The 27,955-nt window shown below is 37.6% G+C and overlaps 1 protein-coding gene across 4 annotated transcripts in view; it reads left to right on the forward strand.

Moving 5' to 3' along the window:
• DNM1L (dynamin 1 like) overlaps positions 1–27,955 on the forward strand; it is a 63,232-nt gene that overhangs the window by 2,987 nt on the left and 32,290 nt on the right. For all 4 annotated transcript variants that reach the window (XM_060024569.1, XM_060024568.1, XM_060024570.1 and 1 more), the window contains exon 2: positions 26,902–27,049. In XM_060024569.1, coding sequence (XP_059880552.1) covers positions 26,902–27,049 — 148 coding nt within the window. The remainder of the gene's footprint in view (positions 1–26,901; positions 27,050–27,955) is intronic.

The raw sequence follows: 27,955 nt of genomic DNA on the forward strand, positions 1-27,955 counted from the left end.
GAGACTCTGGCTCAGTGCTGCTAGTATTGTGCTTTTTTTTTTTTAATTTGTTTATTTATTTTATTTTTGGCTGCACTGGGTCTTTGTTGCTGTGCGCGGGCTTTTCTCTATTTGAGGTAAGTGGGGACTACTCTTCGTTGTGGTGCTTGGGCTTCTCATTGCGGTGGCTTCTCTTGTTGCAGAGCACAGGCTCTAGGCGTGCGGGCTCAGTAGTTGTGGCTTGCGGGCTCTAGAGCTCAGCCTCAGTAGTTGTGGCACACGGGCTTAGTTGCTCCATGGCATGTGGGATCTTCCCAGACTAGGGCTCGAACCTGTGTCCCCTGCATTGGCAGGCGGATTCTTAACCACTGCGCCACCAGGGAAGCCCTGTGCTTTTCACTTTGCCTTTTATTTTGGTAATTTCAGCACTCTACTTTCAGTAATTCAGACAAATACGGAAGGAAAAGGAATCTTGGATTTTAAATGACCAATCTGCAAACCAACTGTTCAAATTTAACATTTAAAAAATTAAAATATAATTCATATAACATAAACCCTAACATTATAAAGTGTTCAATTCAGTGGTTTTTAGTATATTCACAAGGTTATGCAACCATTGCCACTATCTTATTCCAGAGCGTTTTCATTACCCCAGAAAGAAACTCTGTATCCATTAGAAGTCACTCCCCATTTTATGCCCCCCCGCCACCGCTCCTCTCGCCTGGCAACCACTGATTTCTGTCTCTATGGATTTGCCTATTCTGGACATTTCATATAAATGGAATCATACAATATGTGGCCTTTTGTGTCTGGCTACTTTTGCTCTGTTTTTTAGCATCATCCATGTTGTGGCATGTATTAATACTTTATTACTTTTTATGGATGAATAATATTCCCTTGTATAGATATGCCACAGTTTGTTTATCCATTCATTAGTTGATGGACATTTGGGTTATTTCCACTTTTTAGCTATATTGAATGATGCTGTCATGAACATTCATTAACAAGTTTTTGTGTGAACATATGTTTTCAATTCTCTTGGATATGTATAGTTGACACTTGAGCAACATAGGTTTGAACTGCGCAGGTCCACTTACATGCAGATTTTTTTTACATGCAGATACTACAGTACTACCAACTTATGAAGATTGTTTTCAATGAATACTGCACTACTACATGATCTGTGGTTGGTTGAATCTGTGGATGTGGAACTGTGGCTCCAGAGGGCCAACTGTATAATTATATGCAGATTTTTGACCACCCTGGAGTCAGTGCCTCTAACCACCTGTGCTGTTCAGGGGTCATCTGTACCTAGGAGTAGAATTGCTGGTTCATTTGGTAACTCTTATTTAACTTTTTAAAGAACTGCACACTTTTCCACAGTGGCTGCACCATTTTACAAACCTTTATCTGGTATATGAGGGTTTCAGTTTCTATACACCCTCACCAACTCTTGTTATTGTCTTTTTTAGAAAGTGCTAAATTATTCTGGAATTCTTTATTTAAAAAAAAGCCCCCCCCCCATCCCCTCCTCCTGCATTCTGCAGCACTGTTATCTACATTTTATTAGCTCCTTCTGAAATCTTGCTCTGTCCTGCCTGATATGCCTACATTTGTCTTGTGTTTGTAGAGGTGATGGCTTCATTAAGTTTAGCAATTTGGTGCCAAATATTGATCTTAGTTTCATTCCTTCAGTGTTTTCTTGTGAGTACTCTTAAATAAACTTATGTTTTTCCCTTTCCTTTTCTTTTTTACTAGTTTTCTCTGTGTAGATCATGTGCTTCTTACTTAAAAAAAAATTTTTTTAAAGCATTGAAGTGAAACTGATATAACATAAAAATTAGTCATTTTAAAGGGTACAATTCCGTGGCATTTAGTACATTCATAATGTTGTGCAACCACCACCTCTTTCTAGGTCCAAAACATTTTCATCACCCCAAAAGAAAACTCTGTATCCATTAAGCAGTCATTTTGTAATTCTCCTTTCCCCCCCAGTCCCTGGCAACCACCAATCTTCTTTCCTTCTTTATAGATTTACCTATTCTGAATATTTTACAGAAACAGAATCATACAGTATGTGGCCATTTATGTTTGACTTCTTTCACTTAGTATAACATGGTTCATTCATATTGTAGCATGTATCAGTACTTCCTTTTAATTGCTGATTAATATTCTATTGTATATACATACCATGTTTTATCATTCATCTATTGATGGATATTTGGATTGTTTCTATATTTTGGTTGTTGTGAGTAGTGCTGCTGTGAATATTTGTGTACAAGTATTTGAATACCTCTTTTCAGTTCTTTCGGGTATATACCTACAAGTAAAATGCTGGGTCATATGGTAATTCTATGCTTAACTTTTTGAGGAACCACCAAACTTTTTCACAGTGGCTGTACCATTTTACATTCCCCCAGCAACATACTAGGGCTCCAGTTCTTTATATCCTTGTCAAAAGTTGTCATTGTGTCTTTTATTATAGCTATCCTGATGAGAGTGTGAAGTGGTATCTCATTATGATTTTGATTTGTATTTCCCTAATGACTAATGATGTGAATACCTTTTTAGGTGCTTGTTGGGGTTATTTGTCTTCTAATTGTTGAGTTGTAAGAGTTTTTTATATATTTTGGATACCAGACCATTATCAGTATATGATTTGCACATATTTTCTCCCATTCTGTAGGTTGTCTTTTTACTTTCATGATCATGTCCTTTGATGCACAAAAGTTTTAAATTTTGATAAAGTCCAATTTATCTATTTTTTTCTTTTGTTGCTTGTGATTTTAGTATCATATCTAACACATTATCAAATCCAAGGTCATGAAAATTTATTATTATTTTGTGTTTTCTTCTAGTTTCAGCTCTTACATTTAGGGTTTTGATCCATTTTGAGTAAATTTTTGTCTTTGGTGTGAAGTAGGGGTTCACCTTCATTCTTTTCCAACTGCCTGTGCAGTTGATCCAGGACTATTTGTTGGAGACTATTCTTTCCCCCATTGAATGGTCTTGGCTCTATTGTTGAAAATCAGTTGACTATAGATGTATAGGTTTATTTCTGGACTCTCAGTTATTTTCCATTGGTCTATAGATCTGTTATTATGCCAGTACCACACATAGTTTTGATTATTGTAGCTTTGTAGTATATTTTGAAACCAGAAAGTATGAGTCTCCCAACTTTGTTCTTTTTTTTCAAGATTGTTTTTGCAGTTAGGAGTCCCCTGCCATTCATTCCATAGCAGTTTTAGAATTGGTATTTCCATTTCTGCAAATGAGGTTGTTGGGATTTTGGTAGGGATTGTATTGAATCTGTACATTGCTTTGGGGAGTATTGCCATCTAAATATTAAATCAGATCTAGAATTCTAGGTTGATAGGTTTTTTTCTTTCCGATCTTTAAGTCATGCTATTGCCTCTGGCTTCCAAGATTTCTGGTGAGAAATCTATTGTGTTATTATTGGTCTTATTGAGGATCTCTTGTATTTGAATTGATTCTCTGCTTCTCCCTTGCTGCTTTCAGTGTTTGTGTTTGTCTTTTAACAGTTTGATTATTATTTGTCTCCATGTGGATCTCTTTGTGTTTATCCTGCATGGTGGAGTTGAGTTCTTTAATATGTAGATTCATGTCACTTTCCCCATGTTTTCCTGCTTTTATGGAAAAAGTGGGAATTTTTATGGATATTACTTTTGCTTTTCAGTTATCCAGATCTCACTCTTTTAATTTATGTTCCAGATAGAACTGGGCCTGTATTTTATTACCAAGAAAAAAATTCCTCCCTAAGGACTGTTAGGTCTCTAGCATTTTAGCAAGTTTCGATCCTGGATAATTGAAGTGGTTTAAATTTTAGATTTATATTTTGCCAATAGGTGGAGTGTTTGAGCTCTGCAGTAAAAACTTGTTAGTTTATTTATTTAAAATACCATTAAGTTAATATTTCTAAGGATACTCAGAAATATTTTATTTAAAATAAATAAGACAGGGACTTCCTGGTGGCACAGTGGTTAAGAATCCGCCTGCCAATACACACAAATTTTTAGCCCCTTAATATACAGGGGACATGGGTACGATCTCTGGTCTGGGAAGATCCCACATGCCACGGAGCAGCTAAGCCTGTGCACCACAACTACTGAGCCTGCGCTCTAGAGCCCGCGTGCCACAACTACTGAGCCCATGTGCCTAGAGCCTGTGCTCCACAATAAGAGAAGCCACCACAGTGAGAAGCCCACGCACCACACGAAGAGTAGCCCCTGCTCGCCGCAACTAGAGAAAACCCATGTGCAGCAGCAAAGACCCAAAGCAGCCAAAAATAAATAAATTAAATAAATTTAAAAAAAGACAAATATTAAAGAAACCGTAAATCTAAAACTACTTCAAAATAAAAAGTTAAAAAATTAGGAAATGTACATATTTATCTGTTATATTAATATCAAATAAATAATTGAGAGGTCTGCTTTATACAATGAAAAGTAAAAATTTAGAAGTGAAAAACTGAATCAGCCTTGGTTAATGTGGCATCCATGAATATTTACAATGATCCCATTTTCAATTGCATCAAAAGAATACAACTCCCTGCTCCCAGTTGATGTTAGGTATCACAAAGAACTAAAAATATGACAAAACATTAAGGCTCCATCTCAAAATATAAATTCAAAACACTATAAATCTCAGTACAGTGCAATATGGAAGAAACTAAAAGATGACACTGAAAGCATACACACAAACTTTTAGCCCCTAAATATACAGGATATTGAATTGATTTGGGGAGTATGTAGAGATGAAAAAAGCAGAAGACGTTGCAGTGCCAAGAGAGTCCTATTTTCAGAGCATGCTGGCTGTGACTTTTGCCACTTTGGAACTGCTGTAGCCACTCACCTTCCTGGAAAGAGTGCAGACATGGAGTGTTTAAATCACCAGGGAGAAACAAGCACTGATCTAAACAATTGTTGAAGAAACCTATGGCCATTTAGAATACTGAGGTGAAAATTGGGAGTGCACAGACATGTTTTGTTTGGTCGATGTGTGTTGACACATAAAATTTTTAAAGACTTGTGATATAATTGACATTATGTTAGTTTCAGTTGTATAACATAACGATTGACAAGTCTAAACATTGGGAAACAATCACCACAATAAGTCTAGAATGCCAATAAGTCTAGAGTACCAATAAGTCTAGTAGTCCATCACCACACATAGTTACAATTCTTTTATTTTAATATTTTTTTGGTTGCAGTGCGTGGGCTTCTCTCTAGTTGTGGCGTGCGGGTTTTCTCTCTCTAGTTGTGGTGCACAGGCTTTAGGGCACAAGGGCTGTATAGTTGTGGTGCGTGGGTTCCATAGTGTGTGAGCTCTGTAGTTTGTGGCACACAGGCTCTCTAGCTGAGATGTGTGAGCTCGGTAGTTGTGGCGTGTGGGCTTAGTTGACCTGTGGAATGTGGGATCTTAGTTCCCTGACCAGGGATCAAACCCGCATCCCCTGCGTTGGAAGGTGGATTCTTTACCCCTGGACCACCAGGGAAGTCCCAAAGTTCTTTTTCTTATGATGAGAACTATTAAGATTTACTCTCTTAGTAACTTTAAAATATACACCACAGTATTATTATCTCCAGTCACTATGCTATACATTACATCCCCAGGACTTACTTTATAATTGGAAGATTGTACCTTTTGGCCACTTTTACCCATTTCACCCACCCCCCACCTCTGGCAACCACCAGTCTGTTCTCTGTATTTATAAGTTTGTTTTTTTTGCTGTTTGTTTTGTTTTTGTTTTAGATTCCACATATAAATGAGATCATGTGGTATTTGCTTTTCTCTGACTTATTTTACTTAGCAAGGTCCATTTATGTTGTTGTAAATAGCAGGATTTCCTTCTTTTTTTATGGCTGAATGATATTCCTGTGTGTGTGTGTGTGTGTGTGTGTGTGTGAGATGTACACACCACATTTACTTTATTCATCCACTGGTGAACTTTTAGGTTATTTCCATTTCTTGGCTTTTTGAAATAATGCTGGAACGAACATAGGGATGCATATATCTTTTCAATTTAGTGTTTTTGTATCCTTCAAATAAATACCCAGAGGTGGAATTGCTGGATTATATGGTAGCTCTATTTTTAATTTTTAGAGGAACCTCCATACTGTTTTTTATAGTGGCTGCACCAATATACATTCCCACCAAAAGTGTATGAGGGTTTCCTTTCCTCCACATCCTCAGCAACACTTATTTCTTGTCTTTTTAGTAATAGCCATTATAACAGGTGTGAGGTGATACCTCATTGTGGCCTTGATTTGCATTTCCCGGGTGATTAGTGATGTTGAGCATCTTTTCATGCACCTGTTGGCCATTTGTATGTCTTCTTTGGAAAAATGGCTACTTGGGTCCTAAGTTCATTTTTATTTTAATTTTTATTTATTTATTTATTTTGGCTGTGTAGCTTGTGGGATCTTAAGTTCCCCGACCAGGGATCAAACCTGGGCCCTCGGCAGTGAAAGCCGGGAGTTCTAACCACTGGACTACCAGGGAATTCCCTTAATTTCATTTTTAAATCCGGTTATTTGTATGTGTGTTGTTTTTTGTTTTTTGCTCTTTAGTTGTGTGAGTTCTTTGTATATTTTGTATGTTAGCCCCATATTGGATAAGTGGTTTGAAAATATTTTTTCCCACTCCATGGGTTGCTTTTTCACTTTGTTGATGGTTTTCTTTGCAGTGCAGAAGCTTTTTAGTTTGATGTACTCCCCCTTGTTTATTTTTACTTTAGTTGGCTTTGATTTGGTGTCAAATTCAAAAAATCATCACCCAAACCAATGTCAAGGAGCTTACAACGTATGTTTTTTTCTTCTAGGAGTTTTATATTTTCGGGGCTTATATTCAAGTTTTTAACGCATTTTCAGCTGACTTTTTTTTTTTTTTTTTTTTTGGTATAGTGTAAGAGTGGTCTAGGTCATGCTTTTGCATGTGGGCTGTCCAGTTTCCCAACACCATTTATTGAAGAGACTGTCCTTTCCCCATTTTATATTCTTGACCCCTTTGTTGTAAATTAATTGTCCGTATATGTGTAGGTTTATTTCTGAGCTCTCTGTTCCATTGGTTTATGTGTCTGTTTTTATGCCATTGCCATACTATTAGCTTTTTTTTTCTTGGCCGCGCCACGTGGCTTGTGGGATCTCAATTCCCTGACCAGGGATTGAACCTGGGCCATGGCAGTGAAAGCCCAGAATCCGAACCACTAGGCCACCAGGGAACTCCCAGATTATTATAGCTTTTTAACAGTTTGAAATCAGGAAGCATGATGCCTCTAGCTTTGTTCTTCATTCTCACGATTGCTTTGGCTATTTATTTATATATTTATGTGGTTCCATACAAATTTTAGGATTATTTGCTCTGTTTCTTTGAAAAATGCCATTGGAATTTTGATAGGAATTGTACTGAATTTGTAGATTGCTTTGGTTAATATGGACATTTTAACAATCTTTTTTTTTTTTTTGTGGTACGCGGGCCTCTCACTGTTGTGGCCTCTCCCATTGTGGAGCATAGGCTCCGGACACGCAGGCTCAGCGGCCATGGCTCACGGGCCCAGCTGCTCCACGACATGTGGGATCCTCCCAGACCGGGGCACGAACCCGTGTCCACTGCATCGGCAGGCGGACTCTCAACCACTGCGCCACCAGGGAAGCCCTAACAATCTTGATTCTTTCAATCCTTGAGCACAGAATATCTTTCCATTTATTTGTGTCTTCAATTTCTTTCATTAGTATTCTATAGTTGTCAGTGTACAGGTCTTGGTTAACCTTCTTGGTTAAATTTATTCTTAGGTATTTTATTCTTTTGATGCAATCTAAATGGGATCATTTTCTTAATTTCTCTTTCTGATAGTTTGTTATTACAGTATAGAAACACAACCTACTTTTGCATATTGATTTTCTATCCTACAACTTTACTAAATTCGTTGATTAGTTCTAACATTTTGTGGAGTCTTTAGGGTTTTCTACATATAATATCATGTCATCAGAAAAGTAGCAGTTTTACTTTTCCTTTCTGACTTAGATGCCTTTTCTTTTTCTTACCTAATGCTCTGGCTAGAACTTCCAATATTATGTTGAATAGAAGTGGCAGGAGTGGGTGCCCTTGTTTTTTTCTAATCTTAGAGGAAAAGCTTTCAGCTTTTCACCATTGAGTAGTTGTGGGCTTGTCATATGTGGCCTTTATCATGTTGAGGTATGTTCCCTCTTTTACTCACTTTGTTGAGAGTTTTTTTTTAAATCATGAATGGATGTTGAATTTTGTCAAATGAATTTCCTGCATCTATTAAGATAATCATCTGATTTTTTTTTTTTTTTTTTTTTGCGGTACGCGGGCCTCTCACTGTTGCGGCCTCTCCCGTTGCGGAGCACAGGCTCCGGATGTGCAGGCTCAGTGGCCATGACTCACGGGCCCAGCTGCTCTACAGCATGTGGGATCTTCCTGCACCGGGGCACAAACCTGTGTCCCCTGAATTGGCAGGTGGACTCTCAACCACTGCGCCACCAGGGAAGCCCAATCATCTGATTTTTATCCTTCATTTTGCTTGTTTGTTTTTTTTGGCTGTGTTGGGTCTTCACTGCTGCATGTGGGCTTTCTCTAGTTGAGGCGAGTGGGGGCTACTCTTCATTGAGGTACATGGGCTTCTCATTGCAGTGGCTTTTCTTGTTGATGAGCACAGTCTCTAGGCACACGGGCTTCAGTTGTTGTGGCATGTGGGCTCAGTAGTTGTGGCTCACAGGCTCTAGAGCACAGGCTCAGTAGTTGTGGTGCACAGGCTTAGTTGCTCCATGGCATGTGGTATCTTCCCGGACAAGGGATCGAACCTGTGTCCCCTGCATTGGCAGGTGGATTCTTCACTGCGCCGCCAGGGAAGTCCCCTTCATTTTGTTAATGTGGTATATGACATTCATTTGCAGATGTTGAGTTATCCTTGCATCCCTGGAATAAATCCCACTCGATCATGGTGTGTGATCCTTTTAATGTATTGTTGAATTCAGTTTGCTATAATTTTGTTGAGAATTTTTGCATCTATGTTCGTGAGGGATATCGGCCTGTAATTTTCTTTTCTTGTAGTGTCCTTGTCTGGTTTTGGTATCAGGGTAATGCTGGCCTTGTAAAATGAGTTTGGAATTGTTCCCTCCTTTTCTTTTTTGGAAGAGTTTGGGAAGGAGTGGTGTTAATTCTTCTTTGAGTGTTTGGATTCACTGGTGAAGTTGTCTGCTCCTAGACTTTTGTTTGTTGGGTGGTTTTAATTACTGATTCAGTCTCCTTGCCAGTAATTGGTATGTTTAGATTTTCTTTTTCTTCATGAATCAGCCTTGGTAGGTTGTATGATAGGAATTTGTCTATTTTGTCCAACTTTTTGGTGTATAATTTTTCATGCTAGTTTCTCATGATCTTTTCTATTTTTGTGGTATCCATTGTGATCTCTCTTTCATTTCTCATTTTACTTATTTGAGTCCTCTGTTTTCCTTGGTGAGTCTGGCTAAATGTATGTCCATGTTATCATTTTAAAGAACCAGCTCTTGGGCTTCCCTGGTGGTGCAGTGGTTGAGAGTCCGCCTGCCGATGCAGGGGACACGAGTTTGTGCCCCGGTCTGGGAGGATCCCACGTGCCGCAGAGGGACTGGGCCAGTGAGCCATGGCCGCTGAGCCTGCGCGTCTGGAGCAATGGGAGAGGCCACAACAGTGAGAGGCCCACATACCGGGGAAAAAAAAAAGAACCAGCTCTTAGTTTCAGTGATCTTTTCTAATTGTTTTTTTTTTTTAAGTCTCTATCTCATTATTATCTGATCTGATCTTTGATATATCCTTCCTTTACTACTAACTTTGGGCTTGCTTTGTTTGTTTTTTAATAGTTCCTGGAGGTGTAAAGTTAGTTTCTTTTTCTTTTCTTTTTTTTTTTTTTTGCGGTACGCAGGCCTCTCACTGCTGTGGCCTCTCCTGCTGCAGAGCACAGGCTTTGGACGCGCAGGCTCAGCGGCCATGACTCATGGGCCCAGCCGCTCTGCAGCACACGGGATCCTCCTGGACTGGGGCACGAACCTGTGTCTCCTGCATTGGCAGGCAGATTCCCAACCACTGTGCCACCAGGGAAGACCTAAAGTTAGTTTCTTTATTTGAGATCTTTCTTGTTTCTACATGTAGACATTTATTGCTGTGAACTTCCCTCTAAAAACTACTTTTGCTGCATTCCATAAGTTCTGGTGTGTGGTTTTTCTATTTTTATTTGTCTCAAGATATTTTTTGATTTCTGTTTTGACTTCTTCTTTCATCCATTGGTTGTTCAGTAGCATATTGTTTAGTCCCGTGAATTTTCCAGTTTTCTTCTTATGATTGATTTCTAATTTCATACCATGATGGTTGGAAAAGGTGCTTTATACGATTTCAGTCTTCTTAAATTTATTAAGCCTTGTCCTGTGGCCTAACGTGTGATGTATCCTGAAGAATGTTCCATTTGTGCTTGAGAAGAATGAGTACTCTGTTGCTTTTGGGTGGAATGTTGTGTATATGTAAAGTCCATCTGGTCTAACATGTCATTTAAGGCCAATGTTGATTAATTTTCTATCTGTATGATCTATGAAGATCCCCTACTCTTATTGTATTGCTGTGTACTTCTCCTTACATGCCTATTAATATTTGCTTTATATATTTTGTGCTCCTATATTGCGTGCACAAATATTTGCAAATGTTATATCCTCTTGTTAGATTGACCCCTTTTTCATTACATAATTCCTTTTTTTCTCTTAATGGAGTCTTTGTTTTAAAGTCTATTTTGTCTGATGTAAGTATGGCCACCCCAGGTTTCTTTGGTTTCCATTTGAATGGGAATATCTTTTTCCATCCTTTCACTTTCAGTGTGTGTGTTTCCTTACATCTGAAGTGAGTCTCTTGTAGGCTGTGTAGAGATGGCTCTTGTAGTTTTTTTTTTTAATCCTTTCAGGGTACTCTGTATCTTTTATTTAGAGAATTTAGCCCATTTACAGTTGCAGTAATTTTTGATAGGTATGTAAATGCTTATTGCCACTTTGTTAATTTTTTTCTGGCTGTTTTGTAATTCCTTTGTTTTTTTCTTCTCATTCTTTTTCTTTGTGATTTGATGATTTTCTGTAGTGATATTTTTAGATTCCTTTATCTTTTACATTTCTACTATAGGTTTTTGGTTTGTGGTTACCATGAGGCTTACTTAAACCAGCCTTTATTTATAACAGTCTATTTTAAGTTGATAACATCAGTACAGTGCATTCTAAAGCTCTACATTTTACTCCCCTACCTTGCACATTTTGTTTTTGATGTTATAACTTACATCTTTCTAATCTTTTTTTTTTACATCTTTCTAATCTTATGCATCTATTAATAAGTACTGCAGTTATAATTATTTTGACTACTTTTGTCTTTTACTCTTCATACTAGATTTATAAGTGATTAACCTACCATCTTTATGTTATATTATCCTGAATTTTACTAAATATTTATCTTATTTATGTATTTATTTATTTATTTACTTTTGGCTTTATTGGGTCTTTGTTTTTATGCGAGGGCTTTCTCTAGTTGTGGCAAGTGGGGGCCACTCTTCATCGCGGTGCGCGGGCCTCTCACTATCGCGGCCTCTCTTGTTGAGGAGCACAGGCTCCAGACGTGCAGGCTCAGTAATTGTGGCTCACGGGCCCAGTTTCTCCACGGCATGTAGGATCTTCCCAGACCAGGGCTCAAACCTGTGTCCCCTGCGTTGGCAGGCAGATTCTTAACCACTGCGCCACCAGAGAAGCCCTACATATTTATCTTTACTAGTGAAATTTATAGTTTAATGTTTCCCTGTTACTAATTAGCTCTCTTTCGTTTCAGCTTAAAGGAATCCCTTTAACATTTCCTGTAAGGCCAGTCTAGTGGTGATGAACTCCTTCAGCTTTTGCTTGTCTGGAAAACTCTTATGTCTCCTTCCATAGTGAAGGAAAACTTTTCTGGGTAGAGATTTCTTGGTTGGCAGTTTTTTTTTCTTTCAGCACTTTGAATATGTCATGCCACTCATTCCCTTCTGGACTGCAATGTTTCTATCCAAAAATCTGCTGATTGCTGATGATTTTAGGGGGGATTTTCCTTATACATAACAAGTTGTTTTTCTGCTGTTGCTTTTAAAGTTCTCTCCTTGTCTTTAACTTTTGACATTTTAATTATAAATGGTGTGGGTCTCTTTGGGTTCATCTTTTTTGGAACTCTCTGAACTTCCTGGATCTGAATGTTATTTTCCCTGGGTTAGGGACATTTTTAGCTGTTATTTCTTCAAATAAGTTTTCTACCCCTTTCTCTTTTTCTTCTTCTGAAACTCCTATAATGTGAATGTTGGTCCACTTGATGTTGTCCTATAAGTCCCTTGAACTGTCTTTTTACTGCTGATTAGATGAGTTCCAGTGCCCTCTCTTCAAGTTCACTGATCCTTTGCTTCATGTAGTCTGCTGTTGAACCTCTGTTTGGTACTTTCTTGTATTTTCTTTCTGTTGAAAGTCTCTCTTTGTTCACTCATTTTTTTGAGCTTGTTTAGCATTTTTATGGCTGTTAATTTGAACTTTATCAGATATATTATCTCCATTTCATTAAGGTTTTTTCCTGAAGTTTTACCTTGTTCTTTTGTTTGGAATGGATTCCTCTGTTTCTTTATTTTCCTTGACTCTCTGTGTTGGTTTGTATGCATTAGAATAAACAGCCACCTCTCCAAGTCTTGTAGGTGTTGTGAGTTCCCTCGTAATTGTGGGTCACTACATTTGGGGTGAGGTTTATGGTGAGATTGTGTCTCCAGCCTGTTTCGATATGGGTTTTTGTCATTTGCCTGATATGTAGGAGTTGCTCAGCTAATTTTTTAGTTTCTTTCAGAGGGAATTGTTCCATTTCTAGCTGTAAATTCTGTGTGTCCATGGTAGGAGGTGAGTTCAGGATCCTCCTATGTTGCCATCTTGAACTGGAACTGATACACACAATATGTTTAAAAAAAAAAAGAGTTGCCAGTGTTTAAAAATTGGTGGATTTAATGGAAAGGGCCAGGTTTCTGGTTTTTCCTTTAAAAAAATCACCCACATTTACAATGGATTTGAAAAATGCCTGCTTTAGATGGGTCAGGCTGTATTTAGTTAGCCTTCCTTCCTTATCATAATATATGTGTTGCTCTTTTTTATAGTTTGAAGACAACAATGAAATGTTAACATGTTTTCATGTTTCTATAAAAAGGGGAAAGTTAAAGACTACCTGGGAAATGTTCTTATATTTTTACTATTCCTGAGAGACAGTCTTTTATTTTGTGAGATGTGAGATCTTATATTTTTAATACGCAAACAGAATGTCAGAAGAATACAATCTGATGTCATTTTGACTGAAGTCTGAGTTGATTTACCCATTCAGGTTATCTGCTTTGTTTGTGGGGGCAGTTGAGTTTGTAACCCATGTTTGTTAGTTTGCTAGGGCTGCCATAACAAAATACCACACAAGACCGGGTGGCACATAAACAACATGTGCACAGAAGCAACAGAAATTTATTTCCTTACAGTTCTGGAGACTAGAAGTCCAATATCAAGATGTAGGAAGGTTTGATTTCTTTTGAGGCCTCTCTCCTTGGCTTGCAGATGGCTGCCTTCTCTCTGTGTCCTCACATGCTCTTTCATCTGTGTGTCACATCCCTAATGTCTCTCTGTTGTCCCCAAATTTTCTTTTTTAGTAAGGACACCAGTCAGATTGGATTAGGGCCCACCCTAATCACCTTGTTTTAACTTAATCACCTATTTGAAGGTTGTATCCAAATATGGTCACATATTGGGGTATGAGGTACACCTTTTAAGGGGGTTAGAGCTTCAACATATGAGTTTTGGAGAGACACAGTTCAGTACACAATAACACGTCTTCAAAAAAAACCTATATGTAGATACATAAAAACGTACAACTAACTGAAAATTAGTAGCCATAAAGGAGACTAAGGTAGATAATCACAGTAACAAAATGAGGTTAATACAGGATTTAGGAGAGAAATTTAAAAAGTATTTTTTGTTTATACCTATACTTTGTATTGTCATATTTAAGAAGAAAGAACAAAACGGCATAGTGGATGGGGGTGATGGGGAGCAACAGTCACACTAACATTGTTGAAAACCTAATTTATGAAATAGAAAAACAACTTGAGGAATTCTATTAAAAGACAAATCAAAACCGTATGTTATGAAATTTATTAGAGATGAGAGACTTGATGGTGAGAGCTAAGAGAGCCAAAATCCTTTCATAGTTGATTGAGAAAGAACACTTGGATGGACAAAGAATAATCAAACAGTGAGCCAAAGTCCCCCACATCTTCAGATTTCAATTGCTGGGCACAAATATTGAAAGGATTGACATACCCTGGGTAAATTTCTGAAATCCAAACTTTTACAAAACCCCGGAATTCTCCAACTGTCAAAATAGAAGGAAGGAGGAATAAAAGATTTCCTAAAAGGGAAAGAGAATCAGACTGGCATCAGACTTTCAATCTGCAACAGCAAATGTCAGATGCCATGGAGAAATATTTAAAATTTAGAGTTCTCAGAGGGATTCATTGTGATTATAAAATTCTGTATTCATCTATACTATAACCATTATTTAAATGCAGTGAAACATACTGAACAAGAGAGAACAGAAAAAAATTTTTTAAAAAATTCCTTCATTTCCCATCCAAGATATTGTGAAATAAAATTGAAATATTACCTGAATTGCTTCCAGATCTCTGTTGTAGCTTGAATATAGTACTTGGAACTTTCTAGCAGAGTTGGACACCTAAGCTAGTATAAATCACTTGTACAGAAGGCCAGGGTGGACAAAGGGACTAGTCCGTAACCTATATCCAAGCTGTGTGTGGCTATACCAGGTGTCTGCTTAGGGTATGGGAGGGTGGTGGAAATGGAGCTTCTTTAATTACCTCATCAATATGAAATCCCGTACCACATTTGAGGCATTAAAAATTATTTTGAAATATTGAAAACATCGAAAAGGTACAAAGGATAATATTAGGACACCATTGTATCTACTTCCCAGTTTAAGAAAAAAAATATTAACTATCTAGATGAATTTTCCTTCTTCCCACAGAGACATAACCAATTTCCTGAATTTAGTGTTTATCACGCCTATGCATTTCATTTTACATATAGTACATATGTAGATAACATAAGTAGTATATATTGTTTTACATGTTTTACACTTACCTGAAGTGACGTCAAATAGTACATATTCCTCTTCAGTGTTATTTTTACACAATCATACATGTGAGATTTATCCATACATACACATATATATTCCTAGTTTGCTCACTTATACTGCTGTAATCTAGTATATGAATATATCAAAATTTCTCCTCTCCTTGAATATTTGAGTGTTTGCCCTTGTTTGCTATAGCAGTTTTAGTAAACAACAGTGCTGGAAACATTCCTATGAATGCTTCATTGTACACGTTTGAGAATTTCTCTAAAGTATCAAGTAGTGGAATTACTAGACTGTAGGGTATATGTATTTTCATTTTTACTTGATATTCTTACTTGCTCCTCAGAATGTTTGTAACCATTTACATTCCCATGTACAGAGTGGAGTTTGTTTATTTGTTTATACCTATACTTTGTATTGTCACATTTTAAATTTATGGTATTTCATTGTCCTTTTTATTGCAGTTCCCCGATTACTAATAAGTTGGAGCAACTTATTTCTTGGCTCTTTGTGGTTCTGTTGTGAGTTTCTGTTCATATCTCTGCACATGATTTTCTATTATAGTATTCATCTTTTTCTTAATGGTTTGTAAGAGTCACTTTTACATTTTGGTTGCTAATTCTTTGTCAGTTACATGAGTCAGAAATATTTTCCCCCAATTATTGGGGCTTCCCTGGTGGTGCAGTGGTTGGGAATCCACCTGCCAATGCAGGCGACATGGGTTCGAACCCTGGTCTGGGAAGATCCCACATGCTGCAGAGCAACTAAGCCCGTGCACCACAACTACTGAGCCTGCGCTCTAGAGCCCACGAGCCACAACTACTGAGCCCACGTGCCACATCTACTGAAGCCTGCACACTCGAGAGCCCATGCTCTAGAGAAGCCACTGCAATGAGAAGCCCGTGCACCACAACAGAGTAGCCCCTGCTCACTGCAACTAGAGAGAAAGCCCGTGCACAGCAAGGAAGACCCAACGCAGCCAAAAAATAAATAAATAAATATTTTTAAAAAAGAAATATTTTCCCCCAATTATTTTGTATGAGTAAAATAAATTTTAATTTTGCAGTAGTTGAATTAACAATCTTTTCTTCTCTAGTTTGTACTTTCTATCTCAAAGTCATGAAAATATTCTTATGTTCTCTAATGTATAAAGTCATGATTTTTAACAGTTGTTTATAATTGTTCTGGAATTTGTGAAATGTATAGTTAACTGGTTTTTACCATGTCCATAGAGTTGTGCAACCATCACCATGATCTAATTATATATTGTATCATCCCCAAAGGAAAGCTTGTATCCATTAGCAGTCACTCCCTACTCTCCTCTGCCCCCAATGTTAGGCAGCCACTTAATCTACTTTCTTGCTTCTTCTGGACATTTCATGTAAACAGAATCAAATAATATGTGGTATTTTGTGACTGACTTCTTTCACATAGTATAATGTTCCATATTATAGCATGTATCAGTACTTTATTCCTTTTTATGACTGAATAATATTAAAAAACTTACATAAAGCTAAACATTAGTCTGAGTGGGTTAAATTTCTTTGTTGGGGATTCTGGGAAGATGACAGCAGTGGTAGAATAGTTTCCTAATCCTTGTATGACTTTCCCATAAAAACAGAACAAATAAAATAGGAAAACTCAAAATCCATGAAGAACATTTAGAAGAAAATTAGTTGAGCATGTTTCTCTCTACAAACACTCAAACACCAGTAGTTTGGGGATAGACCACTAACAGCTCCAAGACCTGTGTATTATTGTGTATGAAAGAAGACTAAGGAAGCAATGGAACTTCAAATGAATGTGAGAATTGAAAAATAGCCAAAAGGCAATCACTGGAAAGCCTGGAGGGCCAGTTTACGAATACCAGCTGAAACTAGGAGGAGTTTTGCATACACTGATAATGGGTGAGTGAAAGAGGTCTTTTGTAAACCCTTAAGGGACTGGAGGACCTTGAAACTTCTAAAACCAACCAAAGCTACCTTCCAGGACCAATCTGCACATGAGAAGGAATTGACATTACAATTAAACATCCCCTGAAGAATACAAAGAAAAGAGAAGGTCCAGATAAAAGTGGTAGAGAGGAACAGAATCAAGATATCTCAGAAAACAAAGAACTTTATTTCCAAACACTGTACAAAAACAAGAGGGAGTTTTAGAGTGAAGTTAGAATAGCTATTCTAGGCCAAAACTCCTTCTGAAACTTCAGGAAAATGAACTTCATTTAAATATCAGCAATATGAAATGATTGTTGTCAAAAGTTTACAAAGTATCTGAAGAAAAATGGGACTCTAAATAGCATTCCTATAGACAATGAAAGCACACCAGAAAGACGTCCACAAAACAGATGAAAACCATTAGATATTAAGACAAAAGGCAAGACAAAAGACATTATAATCAGAATAAGGCATTTCAAAAAACAAAGTTTGCATAAGAAAAAATTTTTTTAAATGCTAGGTGGTAGAACTTTGTGAAATATTAGAATTGAAAGAAAATTTATTTTAGAAATGACAAATTAGAAGAAAAACACCAGGGCATATAAACATAACAGATAATACCTTTGAAAGAGAAAGATGTTGAAAAGGAGGAAGACATTTTTAAAGATGGGATAAAAAGGAGCTGTAAAAAGAATTTGATAGAAATTGACATATTGAAAACAGGCAAGGAAGATCCAACATATGTATAATAGGAATCCCCAAAGAAGAAAAAAATGATGGCAAGGGAGCAGAACAGATACGAAAACTTACAATTTAACTGAATTAAAAACAGACTTGGAACTCCATTTTGAAAGAGCTCAGCACATGCCTGAGAACATTGACACAGCAAGACCAACACTAAGACACAGTCTAGTAAAATTATTGAACTTTAAAGGAAAAATAAAAATTCTTCAGGCTTCTAAGCAAAATCAGGGAAGGAAAATCAGATTATTATATTTTTCAACAGTAAAAATTTATGAGAGAAGATCTGTTCTTATTATGAGAGAATTTATGAGAAAAGACACAATTTATTATGGAATTCCATATTTAAGATACTCAAGAAAGCACGAGCCCAATATTTTACATATAACCAAACTGTTTTTCAAGTACAAAAGTCACAAACTGTTATCAGTGTGCTAGAACTGAAGAATATTGTTCCCATTGGCTCTTCCTGAGGAATCTTCAGGAAGAGAATCAAAATGGCTAGAGAGACATTAATATAAGGACTGACAGTACTATACATATACTTGTAGAACCAAGACTTAGTGGGGTTAAAAAAAGGAGGAAGTACAGTCTGTAAACAGATGAGAAGGAGAATAGAGGAATCATGTGCAAAATATTTAAAAAACTATTTTCAGTAATCATATTGGTGGTAGTAGTATTGGTATTATGATTTGGAGACTGTGTGTAATGTGAAATAAAAAGCAAATGAGTGTTTTCTTTTAATTTGGCCACAAACTGTGTCCTTGAGAACCAAGATTCTCAGTATAGAAGAAAGAAGATAGAGATGACTCATACTGAGAGATGTATGTGTGTGTGTAGGGTGGATGGGCCAAATAACCCTCTTCCCCAGAAAACAAATCCAGCAAGAAGAAATTAACAGTATTAAAAATAAATAATTACAAAATGAAATCAATAAAATACAGATTTGACCAATAAAATCAATATAATAGTCAATTGGGAAATCTGGTCAGAAAAAAGAACATAAAGATAAAATATTAGAGGACCTAGAGACTGTCATATAGATTGAAGTAAGCCAGAAAGAGAAAAACAAATATCATATATTAATGCATATATGTGGAATCTATAAAAATGGTGAAGATGGGGCTTCCCTGGTGGCGCAGTGGTTGAGAGTCTGCCTGCCGATGCAGGGGACACGGGTTCGTGCCCCGGTCCGGGAAGATCCCACACGCCGCGGAGCGGCTGGGCCCGTGAGCCATGGCCGCTGAGCCTGCGCTTCCGGAGCCTGTGCTCCACAACAGGAGAGGCCACAACAGTGAGAGGCCTGCGTACAGGAAAAACAAAAACAAAAACAAACAAACAAAAAAAATGGTGAAGATGGACCTATTTGCAAAGCCAAAATAGAGACATAGATGTAGAGAACAAACGTGTGGACACCAGGGGGAAAAGGGGTGGGTGGGTGGGATGACTTGGGAGATTGGGATTGACATATATATACGCCTAGGTATAAAATAACTAATAAGGACCTGCTGTATAGCATGGGGAACTCTACTCAGTGCTCTGTGGTGACCTAAATGGGAAGGAAATCCAAAAAGGAGGGGACATGTGTATACATATGGCTGGTTCACTTTGCTGTGCAGCAGGAGCTTGCACAACATTGTAAAGCAACTATACCCCAATTAAAAAAAATTTTTTTTTAAATGGGGGAAAAAAGATAAATACTAGAAATAAGAAAAGTGAACAATTTCTAAGAATATTATAAGTATTTATGCTTATAAATTTGAAAATCCATGAGAATTACTTGACTTTTCTGGATAGATTTTTAATCAAACACATAAAGAACAGGAAATCTCCGTGTTTTTTTTTAACATCTTTATTGGAGTATAATTGCTTTACAATGGTATGTTAGTTTCTGCTGTATAACAGTGAATCAGCTATATGTATACATATATCCCCATATCTCCGCCCTCTTGCGTCTCCCTCCCACTCTCCCTATCCCACCCCTCTAGGTGGTCACAAAGCACCTAGCTTACCCCTCCCCATCCCTGTGTCCTCAACTCCATTCTCTACGTCTGCATCTTTATTCCTGTCTTGCCCCAGGTTCATCAGAACCCTTTTTTTTTTAGATTCCATATATGTGTTTTAGCATACAGTATTTTTCTCTTTCTGACTTACTTCACTCTGTATGACAGACTCTAGGTCCATCCACCTCACTACAAATAACTCAATTTCGTTTCTTTTTATGGTTGAGTAATATTCCATTGTATATATGTGCCACATCTTCTTTATCCCTTCATCTGTCAATGGACACTTAGGTTGCTTCCATGTCCTGGCTATTGTAAATAGTGTTGTAATGAACATTGTGGTACAGGTCTCTTTTTTATTTTTATTTTTTAACACCTTTATTGGAGTATAATTGCTTTACAATGGTGTGTTAGTTTCTGCTTTATAACTAAGTGAATCAGCTATACATATACATATACCCCATATCTCCTCCCTCTTGTGTCTCCCTCCCACCCTCCCTATCCCACCCCTCTAGGAGGTCACAAAGCACAGAGCTGATCTCCCTGTGCTATGCAGCTGCTTCCCACTAGCTACGTCAGTGCCACTCTCTCACTTCGATCCAGCATACCCTTCCCCCTCCCTGTGCCCTCAAGTCCATTCTCTATGTCTGTGTCTTTATTCCTGCCCTGACCCTAGGTTCTTCAGAACCATTTTTTTTTTCTAGACTCCATATATATATGTGTTAGCATATGGTACTTGTTTTTCTCCTTCTGACTTACTTCACTCTTAGTCCATCTACCTCACTACAAATAACTCAATCTTGGATTCCTTTTATTTCTTTTTCTTCTCTGATTGCTGTGGCTAAAACTTCCAAAAGTATGTTGAATAATAGTGGTGAGAGTGGGCAACTGTGTCTTGTTCCTGATCTTGTAGGAAATAATTTCAGTTTTTCACCATTGAGGATGATGTTGGCTGTGGGTTTGTCATATATGGCCTTTATTATATTGAGGTAGGTTCCCTCTATGACTACTTTCTGGAGAGTATCATAAATGGGTGTTGAATTTTTTTGAAAGCTTTTTCTGCATCTATTGAGATGATCATATGGTTTTTATCCTTCAATTTGTTAATATGGTGTATTGCATTGATTGATTTGCATATATTGAAGAATCCTTGCATTCCTGGGGTAAACCCCATTTGATCATGGTGTGTGATTCTTTAAATGTGCTGTTGGATTCTGTTTGCTAGTGTTTTGTTGAGGATGTTTGCCTCCATGTTCATCAGTGATATTGGCCTGTACTGTTCTTTTATTGTGACATCTTTGTCTGGTTTTGGTATCAGGGTGATGGTGGCCTCGTAGAATGAGTTTGGGAGTGTTCCTTCCTCTGCAATTTTTTGGAAGAGTTTGAGAAGGATAGATGTTAGTTCTTCTCGAAATGTTTGATAGAATTCACCTGTGAAGCCATCAGGTCCTGGGCTTTTGTTTGTTGGAAGATTTTGAATCACAGTTTCAATTTCAGTGCTTGTGATTGGTCTGTTTATATTTTCTATTTCTTCCTGGTTCAGTCTCGGAAGGTTGTGCTTTGCTTTTTTTTTTTTTTGAAGGTTGTGCTTTTCTAAGAATTTGTCCATTTCTTCCAGGTTGTCCATTTTATTGGCATATAGTTGCTTGTAGTAATCTCTCATGATCCTTTGTATTTCTGTAGTGTCTGTTGTTGCTTCTCCATTTTCATTTCTAATTCTGTTGATTTGAGTCTTCTCCCTTTTCTTCTTGATGAGTCTGGCTAATGGTTGATCAATTTAGTTTATCTTCTCAAAGAACCAGCTTTTAGTTTTATTGATCTTTGCTATTATTTCCTTCATCTCTTTTTCATTTATTTCTGATCTAATCTTTATGATTTCTTTCCTTTTGCTAACTTTGGGGGTTTTTTTTGTTCTTTCTCTAATTGCTTTAGGTGTAAGATTAGGTGGTTTATTTGAGATTTTTCTTGTTTCTTGAGGTAGGATTGTATTGCTATAAACTTCCCTCTTAGAACTGCTTTTGCTGCATCCCATAGGTTTTGGGTCATGATGTTTTCGTTGTCATTTGTTTCTAGGTATTTTTTGATTTCCTCTTTATTTCTTCAGTGCTCTCTTGGTTATTAAGTAGTGTATTGTTTAGCCTCCGTGTGTTTGTTTTTTTTTTTTAAGTTTTTTTCCTGTAATTGATATTTAGTCTCAAAGCGTTGTTGTTGAAAGACACTTGATACGATTTCATTTTTCTTAAATTTACCAAGGCTTGATTTGTGACCCAACATATGATCTAGTCTGGAGAATGTTCCATGAGCACTTGAGAAGAAAGTGTATTCTGTTATTTTTGGATGGAATGTCCTATAAATATCAATTAAGTCCATCTTGTTTAATGTGTAATTTAAAGCTTGTGTTTCCTTATTTGTTTTCATTTTGGTTGATCTGTCCATTGGTGAAAGTGAAGTGTTAAAGTCCCCTACTATGATTGTGTTACTGTCTATTTCCCGTTTTGTGGCTGTTAGCATTTGCCTTATGTATCGAGGTGCTCCTATGTTGGGTGCATAAATATTTACAATTGTTATATCTTCTTCTTGGATTGATCCCTTGATCATTATGTAGTGTCCTTCTTTGTGTCTTGTAATAGTCTTTATTTTAAAGTGCATTTTGTCTGATATGAGAATTGCAACTCCAGCTTTCTTCCGATTTCCATTTGCATGAAATATCTTTTTCCATTCCCTCACTTTCAGTCTGTATATGTCTCTAGGTCTGAAGTGGGTCTCTTGTAGACAGCATATATACAGGTCTTGTTTTTGTATCTATTCAGCCAGTCTATGTCTTTGGGTTGGAACATTTAATCCGTTTACATTAAAGGTAATTATCGATATGTATGTTCCTATTACCATTTTCTTAATTGTTTTGGGTTTGTAATTGTAGGTCTTTTCCTTTTCTTGTGTTTCCTGCCTAGAGAAGTTCCTTTAGCATTTGTTGTAAAGCTGGTTTGGTGGTGCTGAATTCTCTTAAATTTTGCTTGTCTGTAAGGTTTTTAATTTCTCCGTGGAATCTGAATGAGATCCTTGCTGTGTAGAGTAATCTTGGTTGTAGGTTTTTCCCTTTCATCGCTTTAAATATGTCCTGCCACTCCCTTCTGGCTTGCACAGTGTCTGCTGAAAGATCAGCTGTTAACCTTATGGGGATTCCCTTGTATGTTATTTTTTGCTTTTCCCTTGCTGGTTTTAATATTTTTTCTTTGTACCTAATTTTTGATAGTTTGATTAATATGTGTCTTGGTGTGTTTCTCCTGGGATTTATCCTGTATGGAACTCTCTGTGCTTCCTAACCTTGATTGACTATTTCCTTTCCCATGTTAGGGAAGTTTTCAATTAAAATCCTTCAGATATTTTCTCAGACCCTTTCTTTTTCTCTTCTTCTTCTGGGACCCCTATAATTTGAATGTTGGTGCATTTAATGTTGTCCCAGAGGTCGCTGAGACTGTCCTTGATTCTTTTCATTCTTTTTTCTTTATTCTGCTCTGTGGTAGTTATTTCCACTATTTTATTTTCCTGGTCACTTATCTGTTCTTCTGCCTCAGTTATTCTGCTATTGATTCCTTCTAGAGAATTTTCAATTCCATTTATTGTGTTGTTCATCATTGTTTGTTTGCTCTTTAGTTCTTCTAGGTCCTTGTTAAAAGTTTCTTCTATTTTTTCCATTCTATTTCCAAGATTTTGGATATCTTTACCATTATTCTCTGAATTCTTTTTTAGGTATAGTGCCTATTTCCTCTTCCTTTGTTTGGTCTGCTGGGTTTTTACCTTGCTCCTTAATCTGCTCTGTGTTTCTTTGTCTTCTCATTTTGCTTAGCTTACTGTGTTTGTGGTCTCCTTATCGCAGGCTGCAGGTTCATAGTTCCTGTTGTTTTTGGTGTCTGCCTTCTTTGGGTGAGGTTGGTTTAGTGGCTTGTTTAGGCTTTCTGGTGGAGGGGACTGGTGCCTGTGTTCTGGTGGGTGGGGCTGGATCTTGTCTTTCTGCTGGGCAGGGCCGTGTCTGGTGGTGTGTTTTGGGGTGTCTGTGAACTTAGTATGATATTAGGCAGCCTCTGTGCTAATGGGTGGGGTTGTGTTCTTGTCTTGGTAGTTGTTCGTCATGGGGCGTCCAGCATTGGAGCTTGCTGGCCTTTGGGTGGAGCTGGGTCTTTGTGTTGAGACAGAGATCTCTGGGAGAGCTCTCACAGATTGATATTGCACGGGGCCGGGTGGTCTCTGTTGGTCCAATGTCCTGAACTCGGTCTCCCACTTCGGAGGCTCAGGCCTGACACTAGGCTGGAGCACCAAGACCCTGTCAGCCACATGGCCAGGTACGTGGAGATTTTCTTGCCTTTTGGGAAGTCTGAGGTCCTCTGCCAGTGTTCAGTAGGTGTTCTGTAGGAGTTGTTCCACATGTAGATGTATTTTTTTTTTGTGTGTGTGGTATGCGGGCCTCTCACTGTTGTGGCCTCTCCCGTTGCGGAGCACAGGCTCCGGATGCGCAGGCTCAGTGGCCATGGCTCACGGGCCCAGCTGCTCCGCGGCATATGGGATCTTCCCGGACCAGGGAAGGAACCCGTGTCCCCTGAATCGGCAGGTGGACTCTCAACCACTGCACCACCAGGGAAGCCCTGTAGATGTATTATTATTATTTTTTTTATGCGGTACGCGGGCCTCTCACTGCTGTGGCCTCTCCCGTTGAGGAGCACAGGCTCTGGACGCACAGGCCCAGCGGCCACAGCTCATGGGCCTAGCCGCTCCACGGCATGTGGGATCCTCCCAGACTGGGGCACGAACCTGTGTGCCCTGCATCGGCAGGCAGACTCTCAGCCACTGTGCCACCAGGGAAGTCCCTGTAGATGTATTTTTGATGTGTCTGTGGGGCAGAAGCTGATCTCCATGTCTTACTCCTCTGCCATCTTGAAGGTCCCCATTGCGTGTTGTTTAAATTATTTTAGAATACAGAAAAGAAATGGGGGAAGCACCCATTTTACTTATGAGAGCGGCAAACCTGGACTCCAAAACGTAGCAAAACCGGATGTGCCACATAATCTTAAATTTGACACTCCTTATCCACTCAACATTAGTTTTCTCCATCATAGGGGACCTTTCTGGACAATAGGAATGTCCTCTGCCTATTGGGTTTGGAAATGGGGAGCCTTGGCAGGACTTAGAGAAAGGAGGAGACTAAAGTCTGGGTATTTATTCCCCTGGCTTACTTCCTATGTGTAGGTGCCTTTGGCTGGCTCTCTAAAAGTTCTCATCCATCTTTTGGAGCTTGTGAGTGATAAGAGCTCCTCTGTCATTACCAGCCCACGTTATTGCACTATCCCTTGTGATCCCCCTCTTCCAAAACTTTGTAAATAGTCCACTTGTAAATAAACTTTCCTTAAATTATTCTAACTTGAATGGGCCATCTGTTTCTTGTAGACCCTTTCTGATACAGTAGATGAGTTTAGGGTGTTTGCTTTTGTAGAAGTATGAAATTAGAAGATGTACTAGTTTTGACTAAGAAAAAATACAGTAAGGAAAACATTCTGTTACAGAAAAATATGAATTACAAAGTTGAAAAAATAGAAAATTTGTAAACATTTATGTATAATATAAAAATGCATAATAGAGACAAGTTTATATATTATTTGATTATGTACTGTTTATTAGTATTGTGTCTATGTTAAATTTCCTCACTGTGATCATTGTAGTGTGGTTATATAGTAGAATGCCCTTATTCTTAGAGATATGCCACTATATTTAGGGATGAAATGTCATGACATATTAACCTGCTCTCAAAAGGGACAGCAAAAGAAAAGATGTGTGTGTGTAAGAAGAGACATAAAGCAAATGTGTCAAAATACTAATAATTAGTTAAGGTATATGGTACTTTTGTTGCAGTATATGGGTATTCACTGTTAATATTCTTGCAACTCTTGTGGCTTTGAAATTTTCAAAATAAAAAGTTGGGGGAAAATATTCAAAACAACAAAAAATAAATACTTATATGGATAAAGATCTTTATAAACTAATAAGACACATAATACACCAGCATTTGAACAAGCAAATCACTGAAGGAGAAATACAAAACGCCCTTAAACAAAGTGATACTAGGCTGAATAATAAAGAAATGCAAATTTAAATGAACTGTCAGTGTTTATCTATCAAAAAAAAGTAGCAAAGACTCAAAAAAGTGGTAATGCCCAATGCTGATGGGGATGCAGCAGATTGAACATAAAGCATAGCTTGGTGCCCCCTATCTTGTAGTGTGCAGTCTGGTAGTATCTGAATGCATAAAATCTGTATGCTCTTTAATCACAGCAATTTCATTTAATGAACTAAGTAAATCTAATGAGGTAATAGGATAAGTGAGTAAGGTTATATGTACAAAGTATGTTTATTGCAGCATTGTTAATAGTGGCAAAGACCATTTAAATGTCCATCAGTTGGGGTTTGGTTTTACATACAGAATACTATTTAACTATTAAGCACAGAAGTAAATATATTGATATGGAATGATATCCCTGATTGTTATATTAAAAATAAAAGTGGGTTAGAGAAAAATACACATAGTACTACTATCCCATTTAAAGTAAAATATCTACATATTCTGGGCATAATTTTATGTATACCAATATTATATAGGTTTTGAAAATACCTAATATTATATGGTTGAGAGTATCAGAAAAGGTAGGAAAATTATGGGGAATTGGGGCTTTCATATTGTCACTCTCTTTTGTTTTGAGTTATAAATTTTTATATATCCCATGAAATAATCATAGATATTGTTACCACATAACTAATTGATTTTGCACTAGGGTATATATTTTCTCTTTTTGTACTTTTTTATTTTAAAGAAATAAAGATCATATAATAGATAATAAACTTCATTTTAAACTTTCATTTTAAAAGACTTGGCAATAATTTTTTTTAAAGTAATTATATAGCATAGTCTTACTGAGTTACAAAAAAACCTGTTAAGAAACTCATTTTGCTCTTGTGTATTCCGTTTTCAGAGCAGTGGAAAGAGCTCAGTGCTAGAAAGCCTAGTGGGGAGGGACCTGCTTCCCAGAGGCACTGGTATTGTCACCCGGAGACCTCTCATTCTGCAGCTAGTCCATGTTTCACCCGAAGATAAACGAAAAACAACAGGAGAAGAAAATGGTAAATTTTAGAATTGGAATATAAATTATTAAAAAATTCTTCATTTTTGGTCCAATCTTCAAAAGATATGAGCTAATTAGAAATTAGTGGCTGTAGCAAAATCAGGAGTCTTGTGAAGAAAAGTGGTATGCGTCTTTTCTCATGTTAAAAAAGAGTAATTTTTGTTGTTTTTGAGGACCGTGAGTCAACTTGTTTGAAAAAGAACCTTTTTGGTAATTCAGTTTAGTAAACTGTTGTTAATGCTATTTAGTGGGTGATCTAGTGAGCTACTTGGTAAATGAGAATCAGTTATTTTTAAAAGTTTTTGTGTCTTTTGGAGTGTTTTAAACTTTTTTTCCTTGTGTTTAAAACAATGTTTTTGCTTTTTCACTTTGTTTTAGAATTTAAATATTTTCTTTTTTTTGCCACGCCACGCGGCACACGGGATCTTAGTTCCCCGACCAGGGATCGAACCTGTGCCCCCTGTAGTGGAAGCACAGAGTCTTAACCACTGGACCACCAGGGAAGTCCCTAGAATTTAAATATTTTAGATTCTAGTTTAAATATTTACTTTTAAATAAAATTAAAATGATTTAGCTTTTCAGCATGACAATGTTATCTTACCTTCTCTTTTCTGGTCTTGCCATGTGTCTGCTAATTTTGAATCTTTGGCCCTTCAATCTAAGATGAATATTATTATTTATTTATTTATTTATTTATTTATTTTGCAGTATGCGGGCCTCTCACTGTTGTGGCCTATCCTGTTGCGGAGCACAGGCTCTGGACGCGCAGGCTCAGCGGCCATGGCTCACGGGCCCGGCCGCTCCACGGTATGTGGGATCTTCCCGGACCGGGGCACAAACTCGTGTCCCCTGCATTGGCAAGTGGACTCTAAACCACTGCGCCACCAGGGAAGCCCTAAGATGA

This window comes from Delphinus delphis, chromosome 11 (genome assembly GCF_949987515.2).
Source record: "Delphinus delphis chromosome 11, mDelDel1.2, whole genome shotgun sequence".
Taxonomy (NCBI): Eukaryota; Metazoa; Chordata; class Mammalia; order Artiodactyla; family Delphinidae; genus Delphinus; species Delphinus delphis.